Source organism: Octopus bimaculoides, chromosome 11 (assembly GCF_046866305.1).
Source record: "Octopus bimaculoides isolate indiv1 chromosome 11, ASM4686630v1, whole genome shotgun sequence".
Lineage (NCBI taxonomy): Eukaryota > Metazoa > Mollusca > Cephalopoda > Octopoda > Octopodidae > Octopus > Octopus bimaculoides.
Window position 1 is genome coordinate 51,269,602 of NC_142938.1, and position 14,487 is coordinate 51,284,088.

The 14,487-nt window shown below is 33.7% G+C and overlaps 1 protein-coding gene across 33 annotated transcripts in view; it reads right to left on the reverse strand.

Annotated features, from left to right (window-relative positions):
- Positions 1–891: 891 nt before the first annotated feature.
- Positions 892–14,487, reverse strand: part of LOC106869890 (echinoderm microtubule-associated protein-like 2) — a 220,070-nt gene continuing 206,474 nt past the window's right edge. For all 33 annotated transcript variants that reach the window (XM_089359993.1, XM_089360000.1, XM_089359995.1 and 30 more), the window contains 7 exons: positions 13,623–13,754; positions 13,224–13,380; positions 12,632–12,729; positions 12,435–12,522; positions 8,557–8,652; positions 7,661–7,794; positions 892–4,863 (listed from right to left, as the gene is read on the reverse strand). In XM_089359993.1, coding sequence (XP_089216119.1) covers positions 4,738–4,863; positions 7,661–7,794; positions 8,557–8,652; positions 12,435–12,522; positions 12,632–12,729; positions 13,224–13,380; positions 13,623–13,754 — 831 coding nt within the window. In that variant the 3' untranslated portion in view covers positions 892–4,737. The remainder of the gene's footprint in view (positions 4,864–7,660; positions 7,795–8,556; positions 8,653–12,434; positions 12,523–12,631; positions 12,730–13,223; positions 13,381–13,622; positions 13,755–14,487) is intronic.

Here is a 14,487-nt window from a genome sequence, read left to right on the forward strand (position 1 = left end):
CTAGGATTGCATCTTAACTAATAACCCTTCTCTTCAGTTGCCCAGAAGATACTTCAATCTCTTCCTGCACCCCATTCTATAATAGTCCCCTGATCCTCAGCTTTCATCATGCCATTTTCACTCAGGGATTCCTGATTCCCTTCTTCCTCCTTGCATTCAACTCCTTCAAGCCCTGTACTAACACCTCACCCAGCCTTTCCCAAATGCCAACCCCTGGAACTCCCTACCTGCAGCAATATTAACATCAATCTCACCAGTGTGGAAGGATTCGCAATGGCCATTGACACTGTTCCTTTCTCCACATTTGATGGTAATATTTGTGTCTAATGTTTCAATAAAATTGTCAATAATTAGAAAATTATAAAAATGTAAAGTTATCCCCATTTTTAATGGTTTAAGATAACAAAAAAAAAATTAAATAATGAATAAAAAGCAGACCTATCTATCCCAAAACACGGTCAAAAAGATGTTGGACGAGAATGAGTTTCATTTTATTCTAGACAATGTGGTTGTTGAATCCTCAAGTGGTAAAATATAACTCTAGAGTAATCTGGATGACTGCATCGAAGGTGTTGGCTGTTTGATCTAAAGTTATTAATACTGGATTGCTACCATTATGGAATTGTTGAATATAATATATAGTGGCAGGGTTGATTAATATGTATTTTCAGTCAAGACTAATCAGGAACAGTAGAGATATTTGTCTTCACAACTGAAGAGAATAGTTGACTTCATTAGTAAACTGCTCGATACCTAAATTGGAGTGTGAAAAGTTCCCTATATTCAAACTGGTGATAAGAGTTGAACAACTCTGTAAAACTCAGTATTGTAAAGTTGTTAAATGGTAAAATAAAAAAATAAAAAAGACAAAAATAACGAAGAAAAATAGAAAAAGGTCCAATATTTATATTTCATCAAATACAGCAACATTTAAAGTTTGCAAGAATATGGACACAATTCTTTATGAAAAAAAAAAAAAAAAAAAAGATAGGCATGTCCAGTTCTCATTTCTGAAATATTTCATGGCAAGATTTCTTTTATTTTTCAGTCGACAGGAGCTTCTATATATATTTCTTTTATAAATAAAATTTCAAATAGTGCAACAAAAGACTAAAAGACATACAGTGAACTTGACAGGCAACAAGGATAAGAGGAAAATAAGATTTTGCAAGATTGTAGGATATTAGTGCAAAGTTCACATTTTACAAAAATGTCAGAAGCAACAAACATAACAGTTTATAAGTAAAAGATTTGTAATTTTATAAATTTATAATAATTAGTTGTTTAGAAAAGATTTGATGGTAATATCTGTGTCCAATATTTCAATAAAATTGTTAATAATTAGAAAATTATAAAAATGTAAAGTTTTCCCCATTTTTAATGGTTTAAGATAATATTCAGTTGAGAGAAGAAATTAGCTACAAATGAATAGAAATCTGAAGACTTGTTTTTTTTTTTTTATTTTAAAGAGAATATTGTTTTGTATTTTGTTGAGATTCCAACTTAAATATGAAGAGACAGTCTTTGATAATATAAATCATTGATCTCCAAAAAGAAACGTTCGAAATCCGAAATAGAATTAATTTGATTTCCTTTGGAGTTTGCAAGAGTTCATTATATTTTTGTTTTGTTTTCATTTTTTAAAGAAGCCAGTAAAAATAATCAAGAAAATTGAAGATGATTTTACAAGGTTTTCATTTTAAATGCCTTTAAAAACAGAGAAAGATAATGTTGAAATCATGTATGCCTCATATTTGAACAAAATAAATTGAATAACTCCAAAGCAAATAGTTAGTTTGCAAAAGGACATCACAGTAAAATGGGAATATTTTCAGATCATTTCATTTAATTTTTTAAACAAATTACCCCAATTAATTTTGAAAACTGAAGTTAACTAAATAAGCATTCTAAGTCCCACTGATCCTTAGTTATTAAAGACACCGTTAATTTAATAATTATCAGCAATTTAGAATGAAAATAATCTTTTAACAATTTCTTCAGATTTGTGCAAATTCACCAATACCCACATTATTAATCCCATTTCAGTTTAACAGTCACACTGGCAATCCAAATTAAAAATTTCCTCAGATCCATAGTATCCTCACCCAAATTAAAACTTTAATGTTAACATGTACAATTTTCCCTCCCAAATTTGGTCCAGTTTAACTTGAACATTCAAAACTCTTCTTTCATCATTGGTCCAGTTTATTCATATATTACCACCCAAATTACAAATTTGATATTCTTAGTTTAAAAACCCAGGTTTTGACCAAGACTCACCCATTCTGCATAAACACTTAAAACTCCAAAGTCATCATAAACAATCCACTTGGTCTTTAACTCCAACATTTGTTGTATTTTCATTAAACTAATTTCTTATAATGGCATGAAACCTAAATGGAAAGTTTCAACATTCATGATTTTACTTGACCAGGCTCAGGGTCAGTTTTGACATTCACTTAAATTTATCCTAGATTTTGGCAAGTATTTCTTTTATTGCTGTCAATGTCAACATTGACATCAGCTCTGTCAAAGTATCAACTTTAACAACTGTCTGTTCAAATCATCTGATCTCAATATACTGATATCATTTTGGCAAGACCAATTTTTGTTTGAGGGATATGGCCAATCGAATTGACTTCTGCATTACCAATATTTATTTTACTAGAAAATAGGGATAAAAACCAGCTCCTGTGGTGTAATAACATTAACACTAATTATATAAAAGACTCTTTAACCTAGTGGGCCTAAACATCTTGAAATTTTAATAACATTCAGACATTCTCTTGATGCAAGAGAAAGAGCATCCTAATCAAGCATAGCATATTTTCCAAATACTTACCAAGATCAAAATTGTTAAGGCATTCAGTTAATTTAGTTTTAAAATTAAAATTTTCAAAAAGAAAATTATTAATATTATGAACATTTATACAGAAACTTCATGTAGTGGAAGTGAAACTTTAAACTTTCACTTGGAAAGTAAGAAGTTAAACATTTTTCTTGAAATCCAATTTATCATCAGTATTTTCATGTTAAAAATTACTCAAAATCCAATCTAGAATCTATTTTGGTAAGATATCTTTAAAAAATTTCCAGTTATATCAATCAAATAGTTGAATCAGTAAACTTGAAAATTTTATAAATTTTCTTATTTCTTTTATCAGAGATAAAATTCATTGTTTAATTATAATTCAAGATTCTAATAAATAAATTCTTATTTGAGCTAAGACAATCATCTATGTTGAGAATTATAAATGTTTCTGCTGATAATATTCAGTAAGCTGTATGCCCAAACGAAATACTTTCTTGAATGCAAATTCATTTAGAATATTTCTTAAAATGATCCATTTTTGAAATTTAAATGGAAGGGAAAGTGCCCAGATAGCAAACTTTAATAATATCAGAGAGGATTAAAAACAGAAGGCACAAGGTGCATTGACAACAAGGAGAGCAAAAGAAATCCAAGTAACAGGAATGGGTAGATGACATATATATATATATATATACATACATACATACATACATACATACATACATACATACACACACACACACACACGTGTGTGTTTGTGTGTATGTTTTTATGGTTGATTTAAAGTATACTTAGGCATATTTCTCAGAGATTAACAAAATAAAATCAAAAAAGACAGGCAAAAGACCTTCCCAACTACCAGGCATGAAATTGTCTGAATTAGTGTATTTCTGTCTCAAAAATCATTTGTTAATGGATTTATAAGATGAAAGTTATTTCAATAAAATGAGAATCAAAATGAAAGTTTATTACAAGACTATTTCTGAAAGACTGTGTTTAAGATGGAAAGAAAAGGAAAAAAATGTGAATGTTGATGCTAAACATGTTGCATGAATTGTCAGCTAAACCATTACAATTTAGACATCCTTGAAATGAGTGATTATCTCAATGAATTGGGGATCAACTCTAAGTATACATGCAAATAAGGTGCTGTTTATGAATCAAAATATAAGCTTATTTTTAAATGCATTGCCTAAAGTATTATATTTTTATATAATATATTATTCATGTCTGTGTAAGAGTTTACTCAAACACAAAAAATAGGAGTCAAAATATCTTCGTTGGCAACAAAGCTGCACAGAAGCTTGGAGTGAAAAGATATAATAAAACTGGATATAAACAGCAGTAGCAGGAGATTGGTTTCTAGACAAGACATAATCCATCAGACTTAAAAGTTATGCCACCAATGTAGGAAAGTCAATGCTCCACATGGGGAATATATCCTTTCCCTAATTAATATTATAACTTTGGCCCTGCTGGATGTAATTTATTAAATAGAACCAGGAACAATCTGGAAGTTGTAGTTGGAATCATCTTCAACAAAGAAATCCCAAAATTCAAAAATGAAGTCCTTAACAGAAAAAAAAAAAAAAACCTCCTGTTACTTCCTCACTCTTAGTTGTAGGAAATTATGACTCACTGGATTTCACTGTGAGGGGCTACAGAGGTGTCTTTAAAATAACTAATTTTCATAGATATTTCAGCGAATTTTGTTTAATAAAACCAGCTGAAAAAAAAATTAATAATAACACTATGGCAACTTTGAAATAAAGTGATATAGACAATGAAAAGAGAAAGCCTGCAATTAATTGAAAGATCAGCCAAGTGCTGGGGAGAAATAAATGTAACAGTTACTGAGTTTCAACTAAATATAGAGCATTTTTCATCAGTTTTGCTACATAGTTCTTGGATTGTTATGTGTTGCTTCAGATGACACTCCATTCCAAAATAGCCATGTCCTTCCCACCAACTGAGATCAGACGAGAATCATCATGTAAGAAAGCGACATTGGTCACATGACTGCTATGACCTCCGTATGTATGTGCTTTAGCCTGAAGAAGAAGAAGAAAAAAACAAAGGTAAATGAACTTTGTTAATATTACTTTTAACCCTTTCGTTACCATATTTCTATTGAAATGCTCTACTTTTGTTTGAATTAATTTTGATAATAATTAAGAATTCAATAAAATGACATCCTTAACATCTTTCTGTTGATATACAGTGTTTTTGTTAAAATCAACTTCAAAAATAATGAATTTAATAAAATAATTTTGCTATTAAGCTGATGTTTGGAACATATCTCAACACAAAATTTTGAAGGAAAGTTTTAATTTAGATCACTGTAAAACAAAGTTTATATCATAGAACAGTCTCAAATAGGTTGATATCAAAAGGGTTAAGCTGATGTTTGGAACAAATTAGCATGAATTTTCCCTGGAAGTTGTTTTAGTGGCATCATATTAACACTTTAGCATGTAAACCAGCCATATCCAGCCCAAATATTCTACCTGTTTTGTGTTCAAAACCAGTTAGATCCAGCCTCTTACACCTACCCTGTGATGTCATTCTAAAAAAATGTTATCACATCATCAAAATTTTAAAGCTGTGAGATAATGCATGATGATTTCAAAACAATGTAAATGAATAACCATTACATTTCACCAAAGTAATCTGAATGCTAAAGGGTTAAAACAAGAAATTTCTGTCATGGAACCATGGACAGTCTCAGGTGGGTTGGTATCAAAAGGGTTAATATTAGTAGATTTGTAGTGGGGAGAGAGATCATTTATGCCTTGTAGGCTATATGTTTTAAATCTTCTCAACTCAGTACCTCTACAGAATTCCAATTAAAACAATACTTTTATACAAGCAGAACTAACTCAGGGTAACCCAGAAGAAGAAAAAAAATTCAGCTAATAAATTTTGTTACAATTAAAATACAATCAAGCAATCATCATCATCATCATCGTTTAACGTCCGCTTTCCATGCTAGCATGGGTTGGACGACTTGACTGAGGACTGGTGAAACCGGATGGCAACACCAGGCTCCAATCTAAATCTGGCAGAGTTTCTACATAAAGAAAAAATTTTCTCAAATGTTGCTTTAAAATAAATTTTGATAGTTTTTATAGATTATTTTCATTAATACATGGCTGCTACAGACAATTAGAAAATGAGTTTATTGAAATGGAAATACATTTACTTTAATATCTATCTAGGCATTTTTATATCTTCAAGACATTTTCGAATGTTGTGTCTAGTCAACATTGTCTTCAGGATCATTTTACAACACTTCAAACCATTTCCACCTTATCTTCCACAAATTATGAGCTGAAGCAGTGTTAAGAAGATAAGAGACAAGTCAATCATAAGTGATTTTTCCAGAGGCCTTGGCATTATTTGTAACAGAGACAATGAAAGCTTGGAAGACTTCAATTCCCAACCTATAATTTTATTTTAATGAAGGCCAAGAAAACAGTGGATAAAACTAATTTATTTTGCTGTGATAATGCTTATGAGGGTAAATGAAAAATTTATATACTCTTGATTCAGTAATGAAAGCAAAAGCAGGGGTTGAACGATTACATCATTTTTTTGACACAGTCTCCTTGTTTTGTGATGTACTTATTCAGCAGTCCACAAGCTTGCTTATTCCATCTGAGATTAAGGTTTTCAGCTGGTCACATAGTCATTTGTGTACCACTTTCTGTGCTTCATCATCTGTAGCAAATTGACGCAATCCGAAGAGGTAATGGTCAGAAGGGGTGAGATTTGGACTGTAAGAGGAGAGTTCCAGCAACTCAAAACCCAATTTTTCAATGGTTTCAATGCTGTGTGTGGACATGCATTGTTGTGCAACAATAACACCAGATTTGACAATAGACTTGTTTGGTATGAATTGTTTGTTTAGTTTGTCAGCCAGTATTTCACTGTAACCAGCACTAATGACTGCAGACCCCTTTTCTGGGTAATGTTCCAGTGTAGGCCCTTTTGTGTCCCAAAAGAAAGAAAAAAACAGCTAGTATTACTTTTTCTGCAGAAGGATGAGTCTAGAATTTCTTTTCTGCTGGATATTCCAGGCGTTTTCACTCCATACTCTGCCTTTTGGGTTCTAACTCAAAGTGATGGATCCTGGTCTCATCTTCCATGACTATTGTCTCCAAGGAAGCTTTGCTTACATCACTGTAGCAGTTGAGTAAGGCTTGACAGATCTCTACACAATTCCATTTAGGCACTTCAGTAAGCTCTCTTGACACCCATCTTGCACAGACTTTACAGAAATGAAGCTTTTCATGGATGATTGTGTATACCAAACCATGACTAATTTGCAGTGAACAAGCTACCTTATTGATGGCCACTTGTTAGTTCACCAGAACCATCTCTCAAGCTTGTTGAATCTTCACATCAGTGGTAGAGATTGATGGGCATTCTTCTCCCTCATGCTTTGCACTCGTCCAGCCATGTCTGAATTTCTCAACCCACTCATACACACTTCTATATAGAAGAGCAACGTCCCCATATTGTATTGAAAGCTTGCTATGAATTTAAGCCCTTGATGCTCTTCAGACCAGAGAAATCAGATCACTTATCTCTGTTCTTCTTTGGTGCACACTACCAGCAGTGCAGCCATGCTTACTCTGTAATACAAGAAAGGAAACTGTAGCGATCATGGTCAAACTTTGGTTATATAACCATAAGAGTACCATCTTTAACCATGCAAGCACTGAAGATGAAAATACAGATAATTTTTGACTTCCCCTAGTATTTTCTTAATACCAGAATATTTTAGTCAAAGAATAAAAATAATAAATTTCATAAGTTTGAAAGAGAAGTACAAGTTAAACTTACTAAAGGCTGGCTACAGGGATACCTATACAGGTTGACTTTGCCAAAATCGTCAGCAGTAGCTGTTAATTGCTTTACACTATTTGATCGACAGCTTGCATTGATGTCTGTACCATCAGCACCTTCAGGCCAGATACCTACAATGAAATATTTAAGTTGTATAACGTTTACTAAGAAACTCTAACAGTAAATATGTATATACACATGTATACATGCACATATGTGCCTATTTTATATATATAATTCACACACAGACATGCACAAAGTGAATAAGAATTTTGAATGATGTTTTTTATAAAGTTAATTAATCTGTTAAAGTGGAGGTGCGTGGCTTAGTGGTTAGGGTGCCAGCACTATGATCGTAAATTGTGGTTTCGATTCCTAGACCGGGCGACGCATTGCGTGCTTGAGCAAAACACTTCATTTCACATTGCTCCAGTCCACTCAGCTGGCAAAAATGAGTAACGCTGCGATGGACTGGCGTCCCCTCCAGCTGTGGAACACATACGCCATTGAAACCAGGAAACTGAGCCCATGAGCCTGGTTAGGCTGTAAAGGGCGCATTTATTATTTATTTTTTAATTAATCTGTTAAAATGTCTTTTTTTTCTTTTTCGTTTCATGCCTTTCTTAAAAGTATTAGCAGTAACAGCAAAATAATTTCAACTGATTGTTAAAAAATAGCTCAACTAGGCCAATGATACATGAAAATAAAAATCGTCAACTAGTGTCACAATGTGAAGAGTTTTTATTTTATTTATTTTTTTTTTATCAGAATTCTTTGATTTCAATGTCAAAGTATCTTGTGAAGTGATTGTGAATCAGTTGCAAAATAAAACTGAGTAAAATATAAATTGTAAAAAATAATAATAAAAGGAAAAGACAAAGAATTTAAATTACCGGCAAGATTGAAACTTAAAGTACAAGTGCTGGTATGCCATTCAAGTTCCCGGATAGCATTTGGGCTAATTAACTGCTTGCAAGTAGATGCTGTCCCTGTAACAGAAAGGTTTTAATTAACTCCAAATTTATACTGAAACAACTGTATACTCAAGCAACAACAGACACTGCAACTGCATATGCATTTGATTGATTGGTTTATAAATTGATTGACTGATTGATAGACAGACAGACAGATTGATGGACACACACACTGATACACAAAGTATCAGTTGAAGCCTACAGAATAGTAGACACAGAGCACATGAAGGGGAACTAGACACACATAACAGTATGAAGATGCTCGAGTGTTGTCCTGGTTGTGGTTGCTAAAATAAAAAGTGCACACATGCGCATACACAGCAACTGCATACATGCATGCACCCAAATATACACATTTTGTAAATACGAGGTTTTATCAATAAGTATCCAGACTGTTGCCATAGTAATGAAGCTAAAGGATGCAGAGTGAAGCTGCTTGACAAAGATTGACCTTGAACTCTGCTGTGCATGTCTTAACATTCTTAACATTCTAGCTCACTTCCACTGTTTACAGCAGTGCTGGGAAGAAAGATGTGTAGCATGATCGTCACATTGACCATGACAGAGAAAATTGTCATGGCGATACCTGCTCAGAGGCCTACGCAAAGTTGCAGAAAGTGTACAGAGAGGCGTGTATGAGTCACACACAAGTGTACAAGCGGTTCAGACATTTCCAAGATGGCCAAAAAAAATGTCAATAGCAATAAATGTTCTGGGAAACCTGCAATCAGCAGAACTGAGAAAGACATCACAGATGTGCATGCAGCTGTGAAGGGAAATCATTGTATCACCACCCATAAGTTATCAGAAAATGGGCAGATTAGTTATGGTTCAGTTCAGTCCATTATCACTGAAAATTTGGGTATGAGACGCATGCCTGCCAAGTTTGTGCCAAAACTGCTTTCAGCTGACTAAAAAGACACTCGGATTTCAGTTGCACAAGATCTCCTTGTAGGCGTCTTCTGAGTAGGTATCGACACAAGCTTTTGGCAAAATTTGATGCAGATTTTCTGCTCAACTTTCTCTGTCATGGTCAATGCAACAATCACATGCTACACACCTTCCTTTCAAGCACTGCTATAAACAGCAGAAGTGAGCTAGAACATTAAAACTTAGTGCACATGCACAGCAGAGTTCAAGGTCAATCTGTGCCAAGGGGTTTCACTCTGTGTGCTTTAACTTCGTTACTATGGCAACAGTCTGGATACTTATTGATCAGACCATGTATACAAGTACAGAGACATATATACACGCACTAGATATGTAAGCATACAGCTATTAACAGCAACAAAGACAACCAAACATACAAACCATTAACACATTCAAGATACTGACGTTCTCAACATTAACTGCTACAGGACATATACCAAGGTAACAACTAGTTGCACTTACTGCTCTTTATTTGCATCTCTGCTAGTAACACTACTTACAGTTTTTACTGACGTTGTTCCAGAGGTAATGCAAAAACTGGCATAACTTTTTTTTTATTAACTATAAACATACAAGAGCAGAACATGCACATATTTCATCCTTCATTGTGCTATCAATTACCTCTCCTTCAAATCACTTCTTTTTAAAACCCATTCCTTCCACTTTATTTTCCATGAATCATCCCTTTCTGTGCCACCCTGAAGTACTAGTTAGGACTGCCATTTCCCTAATTTTTAACAAACTTTCTTATTTGCTATCATTCTCGCCACCCTTTTGCATCAGCTCTCAACAGGCTCTTTCTACTTTTGACCCACCCCCCTCCATTCACTATAGCCATTCCTGTATGCTTTGGACATCCATCTGTCACTGTACATCTCTCTCTCATCTCCCACTCTCCCATCCTCTACATATTTTCTGATCTATCTACAGGTTTATTATAATGCAATTCTCATCCTTTCTTCTACTGCCATTATTACTTCCTCTTTCCTGACAGACTCCTATTTCTTTCACTTCCTCCCCAAACTCATATTTACCATTGAGCACAATTTCACCTTTGTTCCCTCTGCTACATTTGCATCTACACCTAACTCTTACCATTTGTCATTTTCTTCCCACATGCTAATGAACTTATCCACCCATCCTTCCTGATTCTTTGACCACACTCTCATACTTACTTCCTTGTATCTTGATAGAATGTTCTAATATCTCATAACCACTATCACTCTCTTTACAGACACTCCCACCCACCCTAATATAATGCAGGGTAGCAAAGCAGCTCCTCTATAGCAAGACATTTGTGCCTGACTATCACAGTTCAGAGGTCATTCCCACCCCCTTTCTCTTGTGACTTTCTTTGTAACAAGTCAACATTGTAAGCTTTTTAAAATGGTTGGCATTAGAAAGGGCATCCAGCTATAAAAACCATACCAAAACAGTCAATGGAACTCATTGCAGTTCTACAACTTATTAGATCCTGTCAAACCATCCAACCTATGCCAAGACAGAAAAGGGATGTTAAAAGATGATGAGCATACATGAAACAAACTTGTACTTCATTTGAGTTCCTTGTACAAAATAAATCGCTCTATATCTGCTTTTTCCATTTGACATAACTTGGACAATACTCTTCCCTATCTGGATGCTTGTCAGGAAAAAAGAGCATTCATCCACACAAAAAAAAAACACCCAGCCTCTTGAAATACAGCATGTAAAAACACTGCTTTCTGAAACAACATCTTACAATAGATATAGAATCATACAGATATTAACAGCAACAAAACCAGACAAATACACAAACAATTAACACATCCAACAAAGTGACTTGTTCAATAATATCTGTCAATGGCTGTCACTAGTTTCATTTATTGTTGTTAGTGTAAGTTATTGCTATGGTATTTCATGAAGGTGTTTTTCTCTATTGCTGAATACCCTTCCTCTTGACAAGCACTAGGAGAGGGCAATACGAGTATAAAACCATGATTAGAGTGAAGCTGACCACAGTCTTAGTACTTCCTTTGATGCACAATGATTTGGCCGGTGCCCCTGGACTGGCTCTTGTGCGGGTGGCACATAAAAGACACCATTTCGAGCGTGGCCGTTTTCGTGTGGGTGACACGTAAAAGCACCCACTACACTCTTTGAGTGGTTGGCGTTAGGAAGGGCATCCAGCTGTAGAAACTCTGCCAAATTAGATTGGAGCCTGGTGTTGCCATCCGGTTTCACCAGTCCTCAGTCAAATCGTCCAACCCATGCTAGCATGGAAGGCGGACGTTAAACGATGACGAACGAATGATGAGTACAGAATGGAAATAAAAAGAAACCGGACGGTGTGAAGAATTTAATCAATACTAATTGATTGACTTCTTATGATTAAAAATGAATACTGGAGAAACAAACTTCAAAGATAAATGTTGTCTCAACCATCATTAACATATTTGCAGAAATACCAGTGAAACAAAAACAATTTACCCTGTGATTTACTAAAAACTTTAAAGTAAACTGAGGTTTTACATTCTACAATTATTGTTTCTTTCAGAATTGGTTACTAAATTTAGATTTAGCAATAGAAGTAAATCTAATATACCCTTGGAAAACATTTGTCATTTACATAGTATAGTTGTACCCACATAATGTTTCACAACAGTGTAAAATGAATAAGAAACTACAGCTAAACTCTTGTTTGAGCCTTTAATAAGATAATTTCAAAGAAGATCAACTACTTGAGAAAAATGGATCAAATAAATAACAAGAAAAGATAAGATGTGAAACCTCTTTCTGAGTGCCAAAATTGTCTTTCCATATATACAAGTTGGCATTAAAAGGATTTGTGAGATACACAATGAATCCAATTTATAACAGTTACTTACAAAAAAGAACTTCATAGTCTCCGGAGTTGCTCTGGATATACTGACTGTTAACTGACCAATCTATATGAGTGATAAAACTGGAATGACCCTATAATGAAACAAAAAAAAAAAAAGGAAACATAAGAACATTATTTCTAAATAAAATAAGGTACATATACTAAAATTTGGATCTAGGATATTAGATAAATATAACTTACGGTGCATTTTCCAATTCGGCTATATTTGCTGCCACTCTCAGATACATGATAAATGTATATACTGTTGTCACGGGAACCAACAGCCAAAAAATTACCATCTAAGTACAAATACATATGTAAATTTTAGAGACTCTTTCAAGGGCATTATTTTCAGATAAAAAAAACAAAAAACAAACTGATTTTAAAAAGTAGTTATGAATTAATTTTGGTAGTAATAATAACAAACAGGCATTTCATCATAGCTTCAAGATATTTGAAATGTCTTCAACATCTCTGCAATTAACTACCTACAATATTATAGACAATGACAGTTTCTTTTAATAATGCTTCCAAAATTAAAACAAATAAGAAAGAGGTTATATGGAAAATTCATTGCTCTTGGGCTGAAACGAGTTGTTGGTTTCAATGAGAAGAGTGTAATTATGACTAAAGAAATATGTTGCTTGTAATTATAAGTTTAGGTGATTTGTTTTTACATATGTTTAGATATAACACTGGGTTTAATGATGTAGACAAAGTATATAATATGTTTAAACAACAGATTGAAATATATCAAATTCGAGTTCAGTTGAGTTGAAAAGTTGGAAATTACCTGGTGAAAATCTAACACATTCAATTTGTTCAGAGCCATCACAATGGGTGGTAATAATTTCTCGTGTGGTCAGGTCTAATACTAGCCAACGTCCTGTCTGAGTGCCAATTACAGTTAAGTTACCATCTGGATGGAAACAGCAACAATGAGCACACTCCTGAAAAAAAAAAAGAATAAAAAATAACCATTATTATTATTATTGTGTGTGTGTGTATTTTTTCTGTTAATTGTATTCAATAAAAATTTTCAAGGCTGATCGAAAGTGACCACTATGGTTCTTGTAAGAAGTAAGAAATGTTGGTACTTCTAGTGTTAAAGAAATTCTAAAAGTATTCCTCAATATATTAAATATAAAAAAAGATAAGTTGTGATAAAAGTTTAAAAAAAAAAAAAACTTACATTGATTTCTTTACTCCAGACAACTGTATGAGATAAACTGTCCCAAAGATAAACATGCTTATCATAACCACAAGTAAGAAATTGGTTTTGAGTTGGATGAGGATATAATGCCCATAATTCATCAGTATGACCCTACATAAATCAGAAAAAAATAGGTAATTTAATAAATGGATAGACAGGCAGAAAACCAGATGTATGCAATAATGTGCATTAGCAAATAGATGAAAAGCAAAGTAATTTAACGATAGGATGATAAAGATCTGCAGATAGACACAGACCATGTTGATAGGGTAATAAGAGACATGCAGATACATCTTTACAGATCCAAGAGGATATATTTGACAAAGCTTCCAGATGTGTGTATATACATACATAAACATGTGCCCCAGCATGGCCACAGTCAAATGACTGAAACAACTAAAAACTAAAAGAATATACGTGTGTGCACACACATATACAAACATATAAATACACAGATATTGTAAAGGTGCATGACTTACTGGTTAGGGCATTTGGTTCATGATCATAAGATCAGGAGTTCATTTAGTGGCTGTGTGTTGTGTTCTGGAGCAAGACACTTTATTTCACATTGCTCCAGTCCACTCAGCAGCAAAAGTGGGATGTACCTGTAATTCTAAAGGCCATTCTGTGTCATGGTGAACTTACCAGAGGACTATGTGAAGGGTACATGTGTTTGTGGAGTGCTCAACCACTTGCACGTTAATTTCACAAACAGGCTTTTTTGTTGATTGGATCAACTGGAACACTCATCAACATAACTGACAGAGTGCCGGTTACTTATAAACACACAAACGATTGACACACACACACACACACACACACACACACATACATATATATATAT